The sequence below is a fragment of the Sturnus vulgaris genome, chromosome 4, assembly GCF_052056855.1.
Source record: "Sturnus vulgaris isolate bStuVul1 chromosome 4, bStuVul1.hap1, whole genome shotgun sequence".
NCBI classification, from domain to species: Eukaryota; Metazoa; Chordata; class Aves; order Passeriformes; family Sturnidae; genus Sturnus; species Sturnus vulgaris.
The window spans coordinates 40706344-40728806 of record NC_142246.1 but is presented as its reverse complement, the minus strand read 5'-3'; the positions used below and the strand labels follow the sequence as shown (position 1 = coordinate 40728806).

The following is a 22463-nucleotide window of genomic DNA, read 5'->3' as shown; positions in this document are numbered from 1 at the left end:
TCTTTGCTATTAAAATACTGCTTCTGGAGCAGGATATGGTGGTGGTAGCTCTGCAGACACTTGGTTATTTTAGCTAATCTTTATAGAATTAGTCAGAAGTAGAACTGAAAATTCAGTGCCCTCCTAAGACTGAAGGATTTCAAACATTCCCTAAAGGATTAGCTAAATCAATGATGCTTAAATATCAGCCTACACCCTGGCCAAGTTGGTGCAATCATTGTGCTTGAAACAGTGATATTGAGCATTACTTACTTCATCTCAGGTGTTTTAGGGCTAGAGGTGTTTGCAAGGGGGTGGTTTGTAACTTTTGCTCCAGTGTCTAAGATTGATCCTAAGAGACTTGGAAGGTGGATATTTTTTTGCATTTTATCTAATGACCACTGTCCAACACATTGAAGCTATTCTTTATCAGTAAGAGTCTACCTTTTCATCAGGACTTTTTCTATAAATGGGTGAAAATTCCGTTCTCTAGCTTGCCACTTACCTAGATCAGACCTTTCTGGTAATTAGAGTGCCCTTAATACCAAGTGTAGCCAGTTGCCAACTTCCAGAGCTGTGGGCATTGCTGACTCATGCAGCTTGAACAAACTTCCATGAGAAGGAAAGCCATTGCAGGCCTAAAGACCTTTCAATTACAGATGGAGTTCAGAGAAGATTAATAAATGAATAAGGTTCAACTGTTTGCAATTTGCATTGAGGAAAGAAGATCAATATGATGTAATACCATGGCTCCAATGTTTTAACATTTTTCCATGTCTTTGTAGAAAATGTATTTCTTCCTCATTAAAAAAAAACAAACTTAAAAACCTGTGTTTTTTCTTTCAATTTTTTTTCTTGAAATTTGCCTGAATGAACACAGGGAATAATTTTAAAGTAATTCTCAGGCAAAATTCTTTTCCTGTGTGGAAAGGAAGGAAAAGGGGGCTTGAAATGAAAAACCTTTACCTTCAGGGCTTTAGAGATGGTTGCATTGTATATAGAAAAGTTGAATTACATCTCTATATAATTTCTGCATTTCAGGACTTGAAAAAATTAAAGCTGGCAGTTTTAATTCTTTTTACTACCTTGGTCTAAAATAAAGATGGAAATGGAGGCAGCTTGCAAGAAATTGAATGCACTGGAGGAGAAAGAGAAATTGGTAGAGCAGCTGTCCTTTGAGGCTTTGAGTAATACCCCTCAGGATAGAAAATAAAACAACTTGCTCCTTTTAGAAGAGTAGTCTTTGAGAAGTGTGAACAGCTTGAAATCTGCAAGGAGTCATTTTAGTTTCTCTTCTGATTGGCTCAGGCTGTCTCAAATATACTTTTAAAGGTTTATTTTTAAATGTTCAATAGCACTTTGATTTCTCTTTTCTTGTGCTGCCTTTGCTATTTGATTGGAAGTCAAAATAATAGAGTAATGATGAACTGCCAGTCACTGGTATTTTTTCTTTCCTCTCACAATCTTTCTAAGGGAATAGATTCCTTATCATACAGCATTGCATTTTTCAGCCTGGCACTCCAGTTTCCCTTTTTGAAAACCAGTGAAGGGGGTGATTACAATTCTCTTCAAGTGTTTTATTTAAAAATTATTGGGCTGAATTACTTGCTACCATTGCTATAGCTGTAATCATTTCAATTGCTGGCAGACATCTATGTATTCTGTATAGAGCTTTTGCTCCCAGCTCTGATAGGTAGGCAGCCTGAGAAATTGGGTGGTAAAATGCAGTGCAAAGATGGGACTCCTTTGTTTGCTGTCCTCTTCATTTCTTCATATTAACTTCAGTGACCCAGCAGAGCAGGCTATTTTCTTGTTGCACAAAACACTTTATTTCTAGGGAGCGTTAAACAATTTCTCACCTTGGTATTGCTTACAGTAGCTTCTCAACTTCACAGCATTTCTTTGGCAAGTATTTCTATAACAGCAAGAGGCAGCAAGATCTAGAGAAGGATCTGATTTTTAATAACATCTCCAAAAGACTGTGTCTTTGGCATCTGCCTTCTTCCAGATATCAAAAAATGAAGAAAGTATTTCAGAAAATATTCTTTGTATTCCTCTTCAACTAACTACTGAAGAAAGATGGGTCAGTGTAGAGTTGGTGACAAAAGGCAAAACTGGCTTGCTTGTTATGAAATATTTGTACATTTGACTCAAAAGGGAAAGGCTAAAAGCTGGCCTGTAATGATATCCTTTATGTGTAACTGATGATGCAATCACACAGTTCTAGTGTGTTTCTGGTATTAGTGCTTCTCAAGCTGCAAAAAACTACTGTGAGCTTAAAAGTTACAGACTTAGTTGTCTGAAATTTGTAAAATAATATATTTTGGCGTAAAAAGCCTTTGTGGCATGTAAATGAACTCATATCAGAGAGATTCATCTTAATGCTTTCCAAATTATTATTTTGGAAATGTGCAAGAGCAGTGGGGAGGTGTTAAGTTCTGTTCTTTTTTCACAAGATTTCTGCTGCTGAATAGATCTTTCTGGAGTAACTTGAATACATATTATGCACATTCAGGTCTTGTCAAAAAACCTCTACTTGTACCAAAGTGAATGTTTTCGTTTGGCAGTTGTTTTTTCATTATAGTCATTTCAGAAGCCTTTATTTAGAAGGCTTTCTATTATTATATATTTTATTGCTTGTGTGACCGCTTTGATGTAAAAAATTAATTATTTTAAAGAAAAAATATATTAAAGAAAAAATATTAGATGTCATGCCTCACAAAACTAGAAAAGCTTATTTCTAGCATAGGGAAGAAATTAAATTAATTGAAATACTTGTCAGTTAAAAATACCTGAGGTTAAAAACCCAGTGATGGATACCTGTATAATTTATCTTTTTTTTTCTAATAATGCAGTGGTAACTACAAAAATTCAGTTGATCAGTGAGTCTGGATTTCAGTACATTCATGCTCATTAGTTTGTCTGTCCGAACTTTGAAAATATTAACATATTTTTGTGGCTTGCTCCATTTATAGCCTAACTAGCTTATTTTCCTGGATGTTAATAGAACTAGCTTTTTTAACTAGGATGTTAATAGAAGTTATTATTTTTCAGTAAGAGCCTAGCTTTTCATCAGGACTTTTGCTGAAATAAAAACTGATAACACTAATAATTAAACTCAATGTGACTCGCTCGTTCTTATACCATTAAGTTTTTATTTTTCTTTGCTTACTGAATTGCATAACTTGCTTGTAATTTTTTTCCAGACTTACCAGACCAGGTCCTGCGGGTTTTCAAGGCAGACCAGCAGAGTCGCTACATAATGATCAGCAAGGACACGACAGCAAAGGAAGTGGTCATCCAGGCCATCAGGGAATTTGCCCTGACTGCAACCCCCGAGGCGTACTCACTATGCGAAGTCTCTGTCACACCTGAGGGTGTCATCAAACAAAGGAGGCTTCCTGATCAGCTGTCCAAGCTTGCTGACAGGATACAGCTCAGTGGCAGGTAAGATGGAGACTGAGCTAAAGCTGATGATGCCAGCTTATTAAGTCAAAGTCTTGTTAAAGGAATGTTACTTAATTATTTAATGTTATGCTTCTTTGTAACACATTGCTGCTTATGCGACTTCTCATTAATACTTAGGCCCTGGTGAAGTTCATTTTTATTCTCAGAGTCCAACTTTATCATTGCTGTAACTCTCAGCACTAATTAGTTATATTGTATCTAGTGTTGTTTTTAAAATTTTGTTTTCACAGGTATTACCTGAAGAACAACATGGAAACAGAAACTCTTTGTTCAGATGAAGATGCTCAAGAGTTACTGAGGGAAAGCCAAATTTCCCTATTACAGCTCAGTACTGTTGAGGTGGCTACCCAGCTTTCCATGAGAAACTTTGAGCTGTTCCGTAATATCGAACCCACGGAATACATAGATGACTTGTTTAAACTCAAATCAAAAACCGGTTGCACTAATCTAAAAAGGTTTGAAGAGGTGATAAATCAAGAAACATTCTGGGTGGCTTCTGAGATTCTAAGAGAAACCAACCAGCTGAAAAGGATGAAGATCATTAAGCATTTCATTAAGATAGCGCTGCACTGCAGAGAATGCAAGAACTTCAACTCGATGTTTGCCATCATTAGGTATTGCCCACTAATAATTTTACTTCTAAGTAAAAAGCAAAGTCTTATGTTAGTTTTTAAAAAAATCTACTTAATAGAGTAAACCAGTTTATACTGCTAAAATCAACACTTGGCAATCTACTAAGGAGGACATTTTCTGTATTTGGAACTTTCTGTAATCTGAAATGTTTGTTGAAATATTATTTGGAATGCTACTGTTAGGTAGTTACTGCTCAAGATAGTGTAGCAATGTGAACATGATACTAGAGAAACTAATACACTTATTTAAAGACAAAGACCAGAAGAAACAACAGGTGTATACAAGAAAGCCACACAATTGTTGCAAATTAATGGATTGATTTTCCCAGGGCAACTATACTGCCTGGTATCTTAAATTCATTCAGCCATGATATGTTGCCTTTCGTATCAAGAGTTTCTTGCAAGGAACTCTGATAATAATCAATAACAGACTGTGATACCATAACAGTCTGTAAATAAAGATCTTTTAATAAGAATTTTAAAATGTACTGAAAATCTCAGAAAACCTTTCTTAGTTTTGGAATGAGGAGGAAGAGAGAAAACTCTAATGTCTATGTTTATACACATTTTTTAAAACCCAAACAATTCCCATATATTGTCTTTCATGAAAAAACTCAAGTAAGTTTCAGTAAACTGACAGTGTTATCACTGTCTTTGACACAAGCTCTTGTCATCATTGTCTTGATATTCAGTCAACAGACTGAATATGACAATTTTCCTGAAGATGAGTAGGTTTGAATACTGTTCAGCCAATGGGGCAAGTTCCAAAATCAAGTCAAAGACCCATGCTGATGATCAGTCAGCATCTCTGAGACATCAAAATACTGAGATTTTGTTCAGCCAGTCTCAGTGAGAAATAAAAGCAGCCTGTCTGCTAGGAAAAACTTGAAGGAAAGATTCTAGGTATCAGATTTTCCTACCAGGTAGAAATTAACAGCAAGACAGTCAATGTCACTACAAGGGAAAAAGGAGGTTTGCACCAGCTACAGTTTGAGAATAACCTCAGGTACAGTGAGGTTATTTCATCCTGAAAGAAGCAGGTCAGATAGATTATTGCAGAAAGAAGGTGGGTAAGTGTGCTGTCACCACCTTAACATTGTTATGTAGGTGGAAGATGGTTTTTCTGCCAGTTTGTTAATCTAGAAGTAAGTGGTGATTGTGAGGTGCTTAGATTATAATAGTCTCATCAAACTCAGACACTGTTCTAAAGGAGCAAATACATACTCTCTATATGGTTTAATTACTCATCCAAGTGTTACTTTTTTCTGTTCATGGTTGCATCATGTAGATATCTCCAGTTTTTATGGTTTTTATAAAAATGATCATCTGTAATACATATGTTCTGTAATAAATGCTGGCAAAAAGAAGTTTTTAAATTTCTGTTTTGCACTTCTTTTGTTTCAAGTGGCCTGAATTTGGCACCAGTTGCAAGGCTCCGAACTACTTGGGAAAAGCTTCCGAGCAAGTATGAAAAACTGTTTCAAGATCTGCAGGACTTGTTTGATCCATCTAGGAATATGGCAAAATATCGTAATGTCCTTAACAGCCAAAACCTACAGCCCCCTATTATCCCCTTGTTTCCTGTCATCAAAAAAGACCTTACATTCCTTCATGAAGGTAAAGGCAGAAGTAGATCATCTTTTACTAGCTAAGGAAAAGTAACCTTCCTGCCTAATCACTGATGTTGTTGGTTGTAGGAAATGATTCTAAAGTGGAGGGCCTGGTGAATTTTGAGAAGCTGCGGATGATTGCAAAGGAAATACGCCACGTTGGTCGCATGGCATCTGTGAACATGGATCCTGCTCTCATGTTCAGAACAAGGTAAGTGTGTTGTACCAGGCAGAGCGTTCCCCAGCTGGGAAAAATCAGCTGGCAGCAAGAGGCACTTTTATGTGCCCCAAAAGTATGAATTTTTTGTGTTAGCAGTTCACAAGCATGATGTAGTGGTCTAAAACTGGAGAAACTATTACATTTTGTGGTTACAGATAGGTTCTAAAATGTTTCTTTCTATTCCTTAGTTGATGATTACTTCATAAAAATGAGATTCTATCAGTGGGAGGGAGAGAAACTGTTTTGAAAACATATTTATTAGTCTGTTTGAAACATTGGTGGGTGTCAGCCTTATAGTTTTGATTTAGTAGAAGTGGTAATGTATCTGAAGCAGTGTCAGCTACTTGTGTTAGAAAACATGGAGTGAATGTTCTTTGACTTCATATTTTACTACCTTATTGCATACACTTTTTTCTTAATTTGAGCTAGAAGGGTTTGTAATATCTGATTGTATGCCCGAGTAAGGCTCTTTTTAATGTTTGTGGGCTTCCAGAACTGCTTGTCCTGAGGTCTGGTCTTTTTCTTTCTGAGCTTGTGATCTTTCTCTGTCTCTTCTTAAACCCATGCTTTATTCTTCCTGGCTCTCACTTGCAGGAAGAAGAAATGGAGGAGTTTGGGGTAAGTGATTGGAGACAACACACACACACATTCATTCTTCCTTTATCATTTGCATTTTTTCCTACTTGCTATCTTTAATTTTCTGGTGCTTTGACATTTTTTTCTTTTGTTAACCCTTTTTTACTGACAATGCATTTTAATACAGGAGTGCTTTTGATTTGAGATTAAAACACTGAAGTTGTAAATTATTTTTAAGTGGTCATGGATATAAGTGTTCTTTCCCACCTCCAGTTTAAATTGCTGAAGGAAGAGACTTCTGGTCAGAGAGAAAATTACAAAATGACAAGGTTGCAACAGCTGAAAATAGCTGTTAATTTCCTTATACCTGTTAAATAATTATCACAATCAAATTCAAAAGTTAAAACTTACAGTATCTGCTTGACTAACTTACTTTCATATTACAATTAGCCATCATTTTTACCTTAACAATTCAGGACCAGTTCATCACGTTCATATAGATATACATACATTGAAATGTGCATGACATTTATTTCATCATGAGCTAGCTGATCATTTTACTTAACAAAATTCTCTTCAGTGTAGCAAGTTATGAAGAAATTCTCTTCTGTAAAACTGAGCTGTACGTTGTGTATACAGTCTGATTTGAAACACAGAGGGCTTTCAAAATGCCTCCTTTATATGTATTTGAATTTGAACCTCAACTATAGTCTTCTGTCAGCACTGCCTTACTGCATGAGCTTTTCCTAATGCTCCAGTCCTCTCAGTAGATGGCTTATATGAGAGAGCTACCTTGAATGCTTTTCTAGACATGTGAAGTGTTATTGCCTTGTTGGAGTAAAATAGGTTACAATATCTGTGCCATTAAAATAGTGCCTGTAACCAAGAAAAAATATTTCCTGGCCCTCATCTTTCTATCTGTTATAGCTGTTTGACTTACTGGAATGAGGCATGTAAGCTTTGACTGTAGACTGACATTCATGCAATCTCTTGCATGTTTCATGTTTATTGGGTGATACCATGTTGGACTAAGTCATACCTTTGCTCTTTCTTCCCCCTCCTGTTCTCCTTCACCCCAGGTCTCTCAGCCAGGGCAGTGCCAATGCAGCCGTGCTGGATGTTGCACAAGCAGGGGGGCATAAAAAGCGGGTGCGTCGCAGCTCCTTTCTTAATGCTAAAAAGCTCTATGAAGATGCTCAGATGGCACGGAAAGTAAAGCAGTATCTCTCAAACTTGGATCTGGAAATGGATGAAGAGAGCCTCCAGATACTCTCTCTGCAGTGTGAGCCAGCCACGAACACATGTGAGCATTGCCATTTGTTATGGATTTCAAGAAAACGGTTCAATATAATTCTGTTTCTAGTCCAGTGAATCAATTGGGAACAGTAACTAGATAATGAAGTAGAAAATTATTTGTCTAGTCATTTTCAAGTACTTAACGTCTATGAATCCTAAGGAAATAATCTTGTGGATTAGCAGGATAGAGACATAGTATTTATACAGGTGATAAGGCTTTATGATGATGTCACAACGAAGTGTACAGTGGCTTTTTAGATTTGCCTGTACAAAGGGTATGAGGGAGTCAAAAGTTCTTCTGTTTTTCTGACATACAGAGATTAAATAGTGTGGATAGTGATATGGTTATTCTGAGGGAGTAGGGGATTTTCTTATGTCCAGATGTCTCATAGATACCTGGAGGGCTGTACCTGAGACAGCAGAGGGGGACCTTATCCTGGGTATCCATTTTGTTTTGATTTTAGGAAATGATGTATATTGTGCCCTTCCCTTCCTTCAGGGTAGCAAAAACTAGTAATTATATGTCTGTTCTGAATCAGTTGTCATTATGACAGCCCAGTATAACTTCTGGTCATGTTTTTGTTAACAGCGGTCATTTATCAGAGCTTTATTTTGAGAAAGAAAACATTCATTGATAATGTACATCTTTTAAATAGAGTAATATCTCCCCCTCTTTTTGTCGTCATCTTTTCTGTCTAAAGATACCACGCTTCATTAATTGTACAAGTATTTGAGCACCTTTTATTTCAGAGGGCTTTGCACTGCTCAGGCTAAAACACCACTGTGTTCTTAGCTAATAGTCATTCCGTGTTTTTCCCCTTTCTTGCAAAGTGCCGAAGAACACAGGAGACAAGCGATCTGGGAAATCTGAAACATCACCAGTGGCTCCCCGGGCAGGCATCCAGCAGAAAGTGCAGCAACAGCAGCAGCATAAAGTAAACCAGGCATTGCAGGTCCCGGCCGTGTCTCTCTATCCCTCTCGCAAGAAAGTGCCAGTCAAAGACCTCCCACCATTCGGTAGGTGGAACAAGAAAGAATTTGATTTAGTTTTCTTTGTTTGCCTATGTCAGGAAGACATTTTTAATCAAATAAGGTTCTATTTCTGGTAGTATGATATGCAGGTTATACCTGTTCATGCAGTGTCTAGGCGTAGTTCTCTTCTCTAGAAATAGAAAGAAAGAAATCTAGGGAAAGCATCCTGTCAATTTAATCAGTCTAAGTATTTACCTGTTACTAGCAGGTGGAAAGAATAAATGCTTTTTGCCCTGGGATCTTGCCTTAACTTTCTTAGAGGAATTAGAGTCCTGGAGTTCTTGAGATGTCTTAGAAGTTTTGGTGTCTCTTCACAAGTTAAATTTTTAAAGTGAAGTTTAGGCCTGCTTGAACTGACAGTCCTGTTAGAAATATGGGTCTGAACTTTCATGTTGACAATTGTCCCTTTGCCTTCTATTCCCTTCTGCTTTTTTTATTGTTGTTATGCAACATGCCCCAGCATGTATGCACAATTAATGAACTCCTTAAATCACAAGTATGGTAATATCCCTAGGAAGTATATGTAGCATGATTGGCCCTTCCGTTTTTATGACGGTTATTGTACAAGAGCTTAATTCTGATTTCACTCTTTATTGGTTTTCCTCATTCACTGCTTAGGCTGCAACAAAGCATTAGAAGCAGTAAAATGAGCAAGAAACAACTCTATTCATCTAGATCTTGTTGATTTTATCATTAAATTTTAATCTTAAAAGGACTTTGAAGCACCATAGACTGCAATTTTTTGCTTGTAGTGGCAAGGCTTCTGAAAACTCACTAGGTTATGCTGATCAGGCAGCTGTGAATTATTGATAGCAGGATTGCAATCCTACAGATCAAAGATAAAAGTCCACGAATGCTTGGAAATAACCTCTACCACAAACAATGGCAAAACTGTCAGACAAACTCTGTCTTAATTTATAAGACTCCCAGGGTGCATCTTGAGAAGAGCGGAAGAGAAAGATGGATAAATGTGGTCTGGAAAAAGCAATTCCTGATGCTGTAGATCTTTACGTCATATATGATCTTCAGGATGTTTTTACTCTGTAGTTTTCCAAAATAAACTGGTGCAGAGATAGTTCTCAAAAATGAAAGAGAAAAAGGCAGCTGCAGGATGGCCTTGTTGTATAAGCCTAATCCTTAATTTTCTTTCCAGCTTCCTTTGACCTTCTAGGCTACTCTGAATAGAAAAGAAACAGGAGAACAGTTTGAATTCTTACTATATACATCTTCACTAACCAGTGAGATGGTGTGTGTCTGTATTTAAGCTAATAACTTAGTTCAAGTTTCTCAGTAACCACTCCTATGCATATCCTTGTCTTGGTTTGAAAGACTGGTGTCTGCTAAGAAAGGCAGGAGCCTCTCTTGAAAGGGAAAATGTAAACCCCTCCCTCCTAATTATTATGATTTTGAAGTTAGGGGGCTCTCAGGCAAAGATACAAGAATAGGAATAACAGTTCTTTACTAGGAAAAATTAAAAGTACAGTAACACAAAAAAACCCAAAACACTGACAGAGTCAGAAGACAACCTGATACCCCATCAGTCAGGGTGTTGGTAGCAGTCCCATTAAATGGTGGCTGCAGTCCTCCTAAAGTGACAGATGTGGTTCTGTTGAAGCAGTGCTCCTGTAGAAGGGTGCAGTTTTCCTCCAAAGGTCCAGTGATGGTGTGGAAAGGTCTGGTTTTCCTCTGGAGTCCAGTAGAAAAAGGCTGCTCTGATGTTCCAAATCTCAGTTTTTATCTAGATAAGAAATGCTTGGCTTCTCCCCCTGGCTGGAGCATCTCCCAGTGGAATGATGTAATTTTATCATTCACTCAGTAGGACTCAATGGCCCATTAGCAGAAGTTACCTCCCTGGAGGAAGGATGGGTTGTGGAAAAGATAAAGATGACTGCTCCACCTGGTTTCAACAGATGGTGATAGAATACATACTTTTGGTTACATCCTACTTTGCAACCCAAGACAATCCTCAACTATATATTGTATAGACAGTATTCTGCAACATAAAATCTTTGTGTTTTCTTTGGCAAAGTATTTATCCTTAGTGGCCAGAATGAAAGACCATCTGCACTAATATGCAGAAATAAAGCGCTGTATTTTCAACGGGAATAAGTTTTAACATTTTGCTTCATTTAAGCTGGTGTCAGGAACTTGGAAATACACAGGAAAAAATGTAGCTTTTTCTTCCTGTGGGGTGTCTGCTCTATTAATGCACTGTGAAGCATAAGGATGTATTTATACTGGACTTTATATCTGCCTACTTTAATTCTTACCTAAAGGCATTAACTCCCCACAAGCTTTAAAGAAAATCCTTTCATTATCAGAAGAAGGAAGTTTGGATCGTCACAAAAAACAGTCTGAAGACACTGTCTCAAGTGCATCTTCACAGCTGTCTTCTCCTCCTACTTCACCACAGAGCTCTCCAAGGAAAGGTAGTAGATGTTCAATATTTCTTATGCTGTTTCTTGAAGCTCATGGACTTTGGAAGCTTCTGAGAGAGAATTTGGACACTCAATATTGTTCCTCCTATTTTTGTCACACACGGTCAGCAAGAGGGCAGAAAATGTAGTGCAGAGTGGGATACAAGAAAGGTAGCTGTGAACCCGATTTCAAGGGTGTTTGAAAGCCTCTGCCAACCAAAAGCCAGAAAAAGGAGCCTGGTATGATAGAGGATTTTATGCAGTAGGTCACTCTGACTGCAGCTGCTTCTGACAAAAAGTATTCCCATGATCAGTGTTTCCTGCCTTCAGTGAAAGGATGTGCAGGTTGAAACTTAAAATCTGTGTACAGCATTGACCACGCTGGTCTATTAGAGAAATTATTTGCTGTGTCGCCCATCTGAATGGGAGTGACCTACGTATGATAGAAAGACTTAAGGTATTTGGAATTCAAATCAGAATATTTAATACTGTAATTTATATTTTATACTACAGAATATTTTAATAGCAGCCTGATTATTTAAATCAAGTGTATGAATTTTTGAGGAATGTTATTATACTTTGGAGCTTTCTTGACAAAGATATTTTAAACTAATTTCACAGAGTTGTTTTTTAAAGTGAATTTAGGGCTTTAAAAGGATTTTTTAAAAACGGTATGTTTGTTTGTTTGTTTTCATGGTGATTCTGGCTATGAATTGACAAAACAGAGTATGTAGGCATTGTCCTGTAGTTTAAACAAAAAAACCCCAAAGACACTTCGGAAGTATGATAGCCTAGATGTATTGCATGTGACTTCTAAGTTATTTTCTTTTCAGAAGAGCATAAGAGTTCAGTTTAACAGTTACATAATATAGCATTATGGTAAAATATACGTTGGGCTTGGAGTGACTTCTATTGAAGTGTTATTTACTAAGACCAGATGGAGGAAGATAATGTGTGGAGGATATATCATCTTGACTTCTTGTAAGGTGTCATCATTGTAAGGTGTCATAATTATTTCTCCCAAATACTACATTAGCAAAGAGCGAACTTATATAAATATGGTCAGGCCTATGCATTTTTTGAAAAAGGAATTGGAATTCTGTACTTGACTCACAGTGTGAATAGTACTTTATTTTTGCAGAAAGCAAATCATAAACATGATTTAAAAAATCCTTGGTTAAATGAGGCTAACGATATGTTCTTTCAGATAAAAATAACAGCATTAATTCCCAGCATTAGTTCTCAGCAAGTGAATTGGGGTAGATCAGTTGAAGTAACTTAGACACTTATGAGTAGAGTGAAAGAAAAAAGTGAAAACTGTGGTAACTTGTGGATGGTTTAATGATCTTTAACTTAGCTGGCAAGAACATTCAGCAGAATTTGTTTAATACTGAAAGAAAAGCTGAATTTGCTTTTATGATATGGTTTGCAAATTTTATCTCAGTTGGGCTGTGTCAGTGCTACCTACCTCCAAATTTCACCATAATTCCAGTAATGTGGAATTTGGAATTAATTAGTTAGTCAAGTATCACAAAGAAAACTTGAAAACCTGCCCATCTCTCAGCTGAGAGATATAATAAGCAGTCAGCCCAGGCATCTGGGCTTCATTTATCTGTTCATCTCTGAAGTGTAGCTTTGCAGAATAAAAAGAATGTATGAGAGAGTCTCTGGGTATACTTTCAGCAGTAATTTCAACCAGAGCATCTCTTTCCTTCCAGGCTTGGAGACAGTCTTTATGCACAGGCAGATTTTGAGAAGTAATATTTCATAATGTGAGGATACAAGTATGATGATGAATTTGAAAAGAATTAAGGAGAGGAGAGCAGAGAAGAGGGAAGGAGAAGAGTTGGTTTGTAAATGAGTAGTACACGTTCCTACAACCTCAATCTCTGATTAAGCTACCAAAGACAGTGTCACACAGTTTTGCTGTGTATCTTTATCTTTTGCAGTGCTGTGCAAATGTAATGGTAGCTTTATTTTATTGCCAGTTTTATTGCAGTATTACCAGTGGCCTGTCAAGAACTGAGCAGGCATTTTGGAGAGTCTGATTAACATGATGTTCCCTTTGCAGGTTACACTTTGGCTCCAAGCAGCACTGTGGATAACTTCTCCGATTCTGGTCACAGTGAAATTTCTTCTAGATCTAGTATTGTCAGCAATTCCTCTTTTGACTCTATGCCAGTCTCCCTGCATGATGAGAGAAGACAGAGGCATTCTGTCAGCATTGTGGAGACAAATCTTGGTGTGGGAAGGATTGATAGAAGAATCATGATCGAACCAGATCAATACAGCTTAGGGTAAGAATTTTATTTGTGCTTACTTTCATATTGTGTGTGGCATGTATATTTGTCCATGTAACTTTCCCTGTATCTCTCAAATATTTTTTTCTCCTCTTCTTTTAAAAAACTACTACTTCAGTGCTGCATTTTGTGATAATGCTGCATTTCTGCAAAGAAAAGGTTTTGCACTCCTTAGTGATGAGGTTTACAGCAGCAAGACTTTACCTCAGTAGATGTTACCATCTGACCATTTCAGTGGTGCCATAGATTATCCACTTTGTGGGAGTCTAGTACCCTAGCTTGCTTTCTCCATGGGAAATTAACTGAATTAAATGAGATTTTCATACAATTATTCAGTGATCAAACTGAGAACAGAAATAGCTAGCAATTTTCCAGTCTGCTTCATGGAAAAGTGCATATTTGTCAAACTGCAAAATATTTTACTCCAAGTATCTCTTCTAGTCAACAATAATTGGAAACTAAAATTCCCATTATGCTGCTGGTTTTCTAGTAATTTTCTAGGTAATTAAATTCTGTAATGGTGGGGAAGCTAGTGCTGTGAGGAGTTCGCTAAATCTCTGGTAGTGAGCCTTGATGTGAAAATAATTGGAGCTCTGGCTACTGTTTAGTCTCCATTTTTTTTTTTTTTTTTTTTTTTTTTAATTTGGATGCTTCAGTCCTCTGAATGGTTTCTGGGGGTTTTAATCCTGAAGGGTCTGTGAATGGCAGACCTGTTCCAAAACTACTGTACTTCAGCTTTGGGAATCTCAGGCTATGCAAACTCTTTAATCAGATGTCTTAAATATTTGGAACAAGAGAGTTCCAGTCTGCATAGGAGGGTGCCCTGGAAGAATAAGTCCCAGGAGCCTGGATACCTGCTAAGCAAAAGTGACACTTCGTTGATTTTTCTCTGCTGCTGTGTAAGGGATCATGTCAGGCTCACTTAATCGTTGAAAGGCTACAGAAAACATACTTGCTCTACAAAGTAGCATGTGTTTCCAAAAATAAGGTTAAAATACATTTCCATTTGCAGGAAATGTTGAAAAGTTAGCTTTCATAGTTTCCTAAGCAGAAAAAAACATTTGAAATCTAAACCTGAATATCAGCCAACTCCTGCTAAATTCTGTTTCTAAATTTTGAACCATTTGCTCAGCATGGCTGGAAAAACAGTAGAATAACTGTCTGTTTCCCTGTATGTGTGTCTGTGTGGTTTGCCTGTCTTAAAGGGCTGTTGCGAAGTTAAGATTGTACCTTTTGAAATTGCACTGCTGAAGAGTAAGGCTTCAGCAAGTTATCTCTCCAGTTTTGTTTGTCTTTGTTCTTGTTTTATTGAGGATATACTTGAAAGAGAAGTGCTATATTCTCAAAATTGAATTAGCTATTCATGCAAACAATAAATACTATAAAGTGCATCAAAATCTTCAGCCATAGAATCATACAAATTTTGCGTGCAAAGGGACCTTTAAAATGTCATAAAGGTTACCTAGTCCAACCCACAGCATGTTCTGTTTTTCTTTGGTTGTTTCTTTGTGCATCTTGTTCATGACTTCCAATTCCAACACTGGATTTTTTGTCCCCCTCATCACTGTGTATCCAGCTCATATGCACCGCTGTCAGAGACCAGAGGCCTGTATGCTGGAGCAACTGTACTTTCTTCTCCTAGTACAGAAGAGCTGTCACAGGACCAGGGCGACAGAGCTTCGCTCGACGCAGCTGACAGTGGCCGTGGTAGCTGGACTTCTTGTTCGAGTGGTTCTCATGATAACATCCAGACAATACAGCACCAGAGGAGCTGGGAGACTCTGCCTTTTGGACATGCTCATTTTGATAGTTCAGGCGATGGGGCAGGACTGTGGGCCTCAGGCAGCCATATGGACCAGCTGATGTTCCCTGACCATGGTACAAAGTATGGCAGGCAAAGTCAAGGTAGGGAGGGCCTCGATCAAGCACAGTCCAGAGCAAGCTGGGCATCTTCCACAGGATACTGGGGAGAGGACTCCGAGGGTGACACAGGTACCATAAAGCGGAGGGGTGGGAAGGATGTTTCGATGGAAGCTGAAGCCAGTAGCATAACATCTGCACCAGCAGAGGACACAAAGCCAGCTCCCGTCCCTGCTCACACAGCAGCAGCATCAAGCAGTACAAAGGGGCTTGTTGGTAAGTTAAGTTTAGTTTGCCATGAAGTATTTTAATTAATTTGCTTAAGTTTTCCCTTATTGTTCTGCATTTCTTTTGTCTGGTTTGATTTTCTTTCTTTTTTTTTTTTTTTTTTTTTAATTTTTAGAGCACATTAGCATTTAGAGAACATTTTGTAGTCTCTCTTAAATTTTTTCCTTTAACTGTGCGTTTATTGCTAGGGAAAATATAATTTATTGTTGATTCTGAGTTCTGGCAGTGCCTTTGTGTTTCAAGAGAGCCTGCCATACATCAAAAAACTAGCTCAACTGCTGGACAGTATTTTGAGAGGTTGATGTATTTAGATGTCTGTTCTGAAATTTGAATTTCTCATCACAGGCTCCCTAGGCTATATTTAGAAATCTTAGTAAAGGTGGCCTGATTTTTATAGAAGTGTTTTACTTTATACCTTTGTATGACTTGTCTGATAATTGTGAATATTCCTTACTTCTGAAAATGGGATCCCTTTGTGTTTAAATACCAATTGAAATGTTTCTTTGGACTGCTGAGACTGAAGAGGTTTCAAAGAAGTTAGAGCTGAAATAAATTTCTATGCATTCAATAATGGAAAGATTAGATAATATATAAATTAATATGAAGGTATCTTTAGCAGAGCTTAACATTTTTATCATGTTGTTCCTTCTATGCATCCCAATCCATGGGCCATGCAATACATCTGCATTTTTGCCTGTTTTCTTCCTTTCATTCCTCTTCACTTTGCCTTTTGTCAGGTTAACACAAAGAACTATCTAAAAGCCATTTTTTGCTGATAGTTGAATGTCTGCCAGATTGAGGTTATGCTGAGATCACTGTGATAAACTGCTTTTCCATTTTCTGCCCATATTGCTATGGGTATATTGCCTAGCAGTGGCCTTTTGCCTCAAAGCTTGGGTGAAGGTCTAAATCCCTGGACTATTAAGAGGAAGAAGGTGTACAGATTCATGCCAGTCTCTAATTCACTCTTTGGTACCCTTGTTTTCCTCCAGAATGTGTAACATGTGTGCTTCCGAACTTGCCTCTCAAGGCAGTGCTTGTCACTACATTTTTAGAGACTTGAAAGGATATTAGAGAGACCTGAAAATTCAAACCAACACAATTCCGTGCCCTTTACTGCTATTAGCTGACTGCCCTGCAAATGTAACTCTGTGTATCACTATCCAGCAGAACCTGTTGATTTACATACTTATTTTGCACTTAATAGATATTGATTTATTGCAGTATTTCAGTAGAATTTGTCTACAACAATTTGTCTATAGAACTTCTTCCGATTTCCAGAAATCTTTGAGTAAAGTTTCTCAGAAACTTCTTCATGCTGCTTTGCTCAGTTAAAACAATTTGTCCAAGACTCTGTTGGAAAATGTTTGGTTTTGTTGTAATACCAAGAATTTAATTTTAGTCTATAAAAACTTGCATCCAGGTCCATTTTAAGCTGGTACTGCCCTTTCAGTCAAATCACGCTGCCTAATGCAGGGTGGTGTCATCACCACTTATGCAAGAATATAGTGTCTGACAAGTTGTGGAAGGTAAATTGTCTGTCAGTGGTTTTTCTTGCTGTATTTGTTAAGTTTGTCATTAAAGTGGTCATGTGTTAAAGGGTTGGGTCCGCATATAAGTGTTCAGTATCAAAGTCCCAGCTGACTTCTGTAAGTACTTAACTGTGAAACAGAGACTATTGTCTATCTGTTGTGTGTCCCTGCAGAAAAACTTATGGGTTTTTTTTTCCCCTTAAAGTTCTCTCTGAGAGAGCTTCTCAGTATGCCCTGAGCTAATACTTCTTCAGGTAAACAGTTACATCTCGGTGAGATCCACAGGCTAGGTGGTCATCTTTCCATCTCCTAGATAAAATCATATTCAGTCTTTGTTCTTACATGAAGACTTTCAATTTTGATTTTGTAGAGAATACAACCATAGGGGCTGCAGGCAGTAGTGCATACAAATAGTATAATGATGAAGCCCACTTCTCTTCCTGACCTCTTGGAGTTGTAACTTATGCCTCATTAAGTAGTAAGATTTGTAGGAGGAAAATAATGTATCAGATGTGTTTCTTTTTTCCACTCCAAGATGCTAAAAACAAGAGAGATTAGCTCTTGGATGCAAAGCCCATCTTCAGAATTAAGATAATCATGCATTTGGGGAGATGCCAGAATTCTTGGCATTTACTACTTCTGTGGACTCTAGAGTTTTCCATGTTACTTTGATCACTGTACGTTTTATTCTGTACAATTGATGGAACTGCTTCAGTTGCGAAGTTTGAACAAATTCCCCATGAAATTTTGTGAATTTTGTTAGACTAATGCTTCACTGCTGGAAGAATAGCTACATCCTGTGTATGTTGTATATTCTGTACTTTCTTGATTGATTTATTTTTCACAAGCTCTTTGTCTAGCATATAATAGTTAACCTTTGTCGTTCAGATTTTCTGTTCCTGGGCTGTTGAGCTGGTTGGTAATTATTTAGCTTTTATCTGTCTATTTTCCTTTAAGCAGTGTTCCTCATCCTGTCTCTAACAATCATCTGTTGTTTTTCCTGCAGCAAGAAAAGAGGGTCGATATCGGGAACCACCTCCAACTCCTCCTGGTTATGTAGGAATACCTATTGCTGAGTTTGCAGAAGGTGGCTCCCATCCAACCAGGAAGCCTCCAGACTACAACATAGCACTTCAGAGGTCTAGAATGGTGGCACGGACATCTGAGACTCACGGGACAGCAACTCCACAGCAGCAGTCTCACAGCCATTCAACTGGCAGGCCCGTGAGCAAACCTCAGTGGCATAAACCAAATGAGTCAGATCCACGTCTTGCTCGCTATCCATCTCAAGGGTTTTCCACAGAGGAAGACGGTAAATTTCTAGTTGTTAGATTTTGAGCGTGCTGCATGCAAAATGGGTCTGTGCTTTCACAGACACAAAGCAAATTGCACAAATCTTGCCATAATTTGAACTCTATTTCATTTCCAAACTTGCTGTTTGTTAACTTTTTGGAAGGGAAGGAATTCACTTCCTCCTAAATATAATTTAAAATTTGGAATGTAGGTCCACCTGAATTTTGAACACCCAAGCAGTTGGCTTAGGCAGCTTTTCTGAAGTTGCCTATGTTCACCTTGTACAGCCCTGCCTGCCATGATTTTCCACATGAATCATGTATTTAATGATCAAAAAAGTATCCTGGTCTACAGAATACTTGCCCATCCACCCCATAGAGCACCATTGCTCAGATTTATTTGGATAGTCACCCACATTCTACTTGAAATGCTTTACACTGTGGACACTGAGTCTTTCACTCCAGCTGTTTCACATGATGAGCCCGCTGCTGTCTTGCTACCTTGCTGGACCATATGCATCTACATCTTTATGCTTTAGCTCAACTGTGATGTTTTTTGATGGAAGAGCAAGTGTAGCTGGATTGCAGCTTTAGGTCCTTAAAATTTAGGCAGGGTGGTGCCAAAATCACTCACTTGGATGCTTTGTGTTGCTTAATGATAGACTAACTTTTTCCTTCTCCCTCTAACTGCTTAGTTACTAAGGTTTTAGGTGCAGGATGAACTTTGCAGTTGAACATGATGGGGAAAAGAATGAAGTCTACCTTAATTGAATTGCCTCAAACTTTGAGAGTTACCATGACAGAGAATTTTAATTGTTTCTATTAATGATAACTAAATTGAAGATATATTTAGGGAAAAATGTCAGATGCCTTTCTGAAACTATTAGATATCTTGGAATATCTGTTGTGCTCCTCAGGGTGAATAACTGCATCTAGCTCAGTTAAAGCAATTGTCTTATTTTCTTCAAGATCAAAATTCCAAAGGAATATGTCTCATGAGACCTGAAATGTACTGAAATATAAATGGTTTTAAAAGTATACAATGAAATGGAGAACACGTGAGCAAAATACATACAGTTGTTGTATGCACAGCTTGTTTCTTTCAGTAGCAGTCATGTTCTTTATGAACTAAATTCTATTTTCCCTTATCCTATTATGTTTGCAGAAGATGAACAAGTCTCTGCTGTCTAAGACTTGGGCTTTTCTGGATCCAGAGTGAGCCACCTTAAAGGAGAGCACAAGAAGACGTCCCTAGAATAGGAGCCTTGGAACTATGATTAAAGGATGGTGGACCTATTTGCCTCCTTCCCTGCCTTAAAGCAGCATGGGGCTTCTTCCTCTGCCCCTCCCCCTTCTGACCCCTCTCCCCTTGCATGTGAAATACTGTGAAGAAATCGCCCTGGCACTTTTCAAACTGTGTTGCTTGAAATGCACAGTGCAGCAATCTCCAAGCTACCACTGTCGCTGTCTGCCACATCACACAGTATCATTCCAAATTCCAAGATCATCGCATCAGGATGATTAACTCTGGCTGCACTTCCCAATGCCTGGAAGGGTTTTTTTAAATCTTCCTTTTAGATTTTAATCACAATCCTAGCACTTAGTCTCACTGGGATAATGAGATAAGTTAGTTGTCAAATTACATTTGGCCTTTAACCTACAAAGAGAAAATTGCTTTGAGATCCTTCAAGGAGGCAGTGCTTATTTGCTTGTTTACAATGCCTTTGTTACAATTTTGTATGTTTGCATTTGGGAGATCAAATAGTGCATCTGAATAGTAATTACAGTATTATTTCACACCTGTAAGTAGGGTTGCCAGCCTGAGCTCCTGGAAGAATATTGCTATCACATGGCTGAGTAGGGCAGAAGGGAAGGCAGAGGTTGCAGGATGCAGCCTTTCCTTGACCACCTGGCTTTGCTCTTGATGTGCCCCACCCTGGAATCTTCACAAGTTTGTAAATGTTAGTGTTAATGGCATCCTCATCCGGGTCTGGTGTAAATGCAGAAACAGTGCTCACAACTGGTCAGTGATGGAAGAGGACACGGTATGTCTCATACCTGTGCCTTGTGGAATACAGGATGGCATGCTAAAAAAGTGTCCCATTGTAATAAGACAGATGGCAACCCCACCATTAAGTTATATTTTTTTAAAAAAAACTATATAGTAGTTACATTGAAATAAAAATTAACTGGATAACATTGCAGTGAAGGCAAGTTGGGATGTCACAGCTCCTGTCAGCTGTTAACACTGATCTAATAACCTCCATCTATTGACTTCAACATTAGGGGATAATTGAGCCTTTAAGTAAAAAAAAAATTAAATAACAGAGTTAGATTTGCCAGCCTTTGCAATGCAGAAATAGTCACAACTGTTAATGGCTTCATGGAACACTGCATGTGTAGAGAAGGCCAATGTGTAGCAACCACCTGCTCACAGCTGCTATTAACCCTATAATGACTGAAATGACCCTCCCCTCTATTTTTGTGTTGTTTTTGCACAGACTCCGGAGAAGTGAAGGCTGCCAATCCGAGTAGTACTCAAATGTGAGGAACTGCTGGTCTTGGATTTTTTTTTTTCCATTGAACTCAGCTGATCATATTGATCAGTAGATAAACGTAAATAGCTTCAACTTTTAAAGATCAAATTGCAGTGTTTTTTCACTGTATCAAACAAATGTCAGTGCTTTATTTAATTCTCTCTCCAGTAATCATAGCTTTTGTCTATTTGCTTATATACCACATTGTCAATTATGCATTTGTAATTTTATATGTAATATGCATTATCTGCCAGTTTTATTCTCAAGGCTATGGACCTCATGTGCATATAGAAATACAAAATCCTAGCTCTATCACAAGTTGCACAAATGTTATATAAGCATTAAGTAATTGTAGACCATAGGACTGCTAATCTCAGTTCGCTCTGTGATGTCAAGTGCAGAATGTACAATTAACTGGTGATTTCCTCATACTTTTGATACTACTTGTACCTGTATGTCTTTTAGAAAGACATTGGTGGAGTCTGTATCCTTTTGTATTTTTAATACAATAATTGTACATATTGGTTATATTTTTGTTGAAAATGGTAGAAATGTACTATGTTTATGCTTCTACATCCAGTTTGTATGAAGCTGGAAAATAAATAAATATAACATTAATGAAGTCCATATTGATTCTTATGCATTTTCCATGTTCCACATACTTGAACAAATTTATGAAAAAATTTTACTTCTCTGTGTATTAATATTAAAGGGACATTGCCAAGTGATGTGGGCAAACCACTGGTGTGGAGTTTTTCTTAATATACAGTTGTGCTGCTGATAATTTTTGAAAACTTTGGTGTGTGTACTGCTGAATGAGAATGACTGAAACTGTAAGCATCCATAGCAGAAACATTTGAGACGCCAAAAAATGTGTGGGTCAGGTGTAAGTAGAATGTAAACAGTTTTAAAGGTAAGATTGTGTTGATTATATGTTCTGAATAGTTTAAAAGTAAGGAATATATGTTTTAACATTTGGGTAGGGAGAAGTATGGAAGGTGATCCATTTGAGCTTTTACTAAACAAGGTATTTCAAATACTAAATATCACCCAATAGTATCCCCAGTAATAAAAGCTGATGTTAATTAAAATAAAATCTGTAGCCATAAACAGCCGTATCCTACTTAGCTTTGAAATGCCTGGCAGGTGGTGTTTCCAAGTCTAAAATTAGCTCAATGTAAAGAGAAGCAACAAAATACTGTCGAGATTTAAGTCTTCCTAATATGACTCTAGAAATGATCCACATTTAGAATTACAAGAAAGCTAAAAACACTGAAAATACAGGACTTGTAAACATTGTTTTTATTGCTGTAATCTCTAGCATTGAAAGGAAAGAAATTATGCAAATTTAGATTTGTGTGGTGTGAGTGGAACTACTCTCTTTGAATCTGTGGCTAATACTTGTGGCTAATGCTAATTTCAAC

At 37.7% G+C, this 22463-nt stretch overlaps 1 protein-coding gene across 9 annotated transcripts in view; it reads left to right on the top strand.

Moving 5' to 3' along the window:
• The window catches only part of RAPGEF2 (Rap guanine nucleotide exchange factor 2), a 184710-nt gene extending 163053 nt beyond the window's left edge, over nt 1-21657 (top strand). For 7 of the 9 annotated variants that reach the window (XM_014883662.2, XM_014883658.2, XM_088163648.1 and 4 more), the window contains 12 exons: nt 3186-3426; nt 3678-4061; nt 5485-5696; nt 5777-5900; nt 6504-6527; nt 7565-7788; nt 8613-8798; nt 11090-11242; nt 13302-13527; nt 15107-15666; nt 18217-18522; nt 19668-21657. In XM_014883662.2, coding sequence (XP_014739148.2) covers nt 3186-3426; nt 3678-4061; nt 5485-5696; nt 5777-5900; nt 6504-6527; nt 7565-7788; nt 8613-8798; nt 11090-11242; nt 13302-13527; nt 15107-15666; nt 18217-18522; nt 19668-19693 — 2666 coding nt within the window. In that variant the 3' untranslated portion in view covers nt 19694-21657. Of the gene's footprint in view, nt 1-3185; nt 3427-3677; nt 4062-5484; nt 5697-5776; nt 5901-6503; nt 6528-7564; nt 7789-8612; nt 8799-11089; nt 11243-13301; nt 13528-15106; nt 15667-18216; nt 18523-19667 lie in introns of those variants that run through there. The other 2 variants (XM_088163649.1, XM_088163652.1) reach the window with 2 other exon arrangements.
• Nucleotides 21658-22463: the final 806 nt, after the last annotated feature.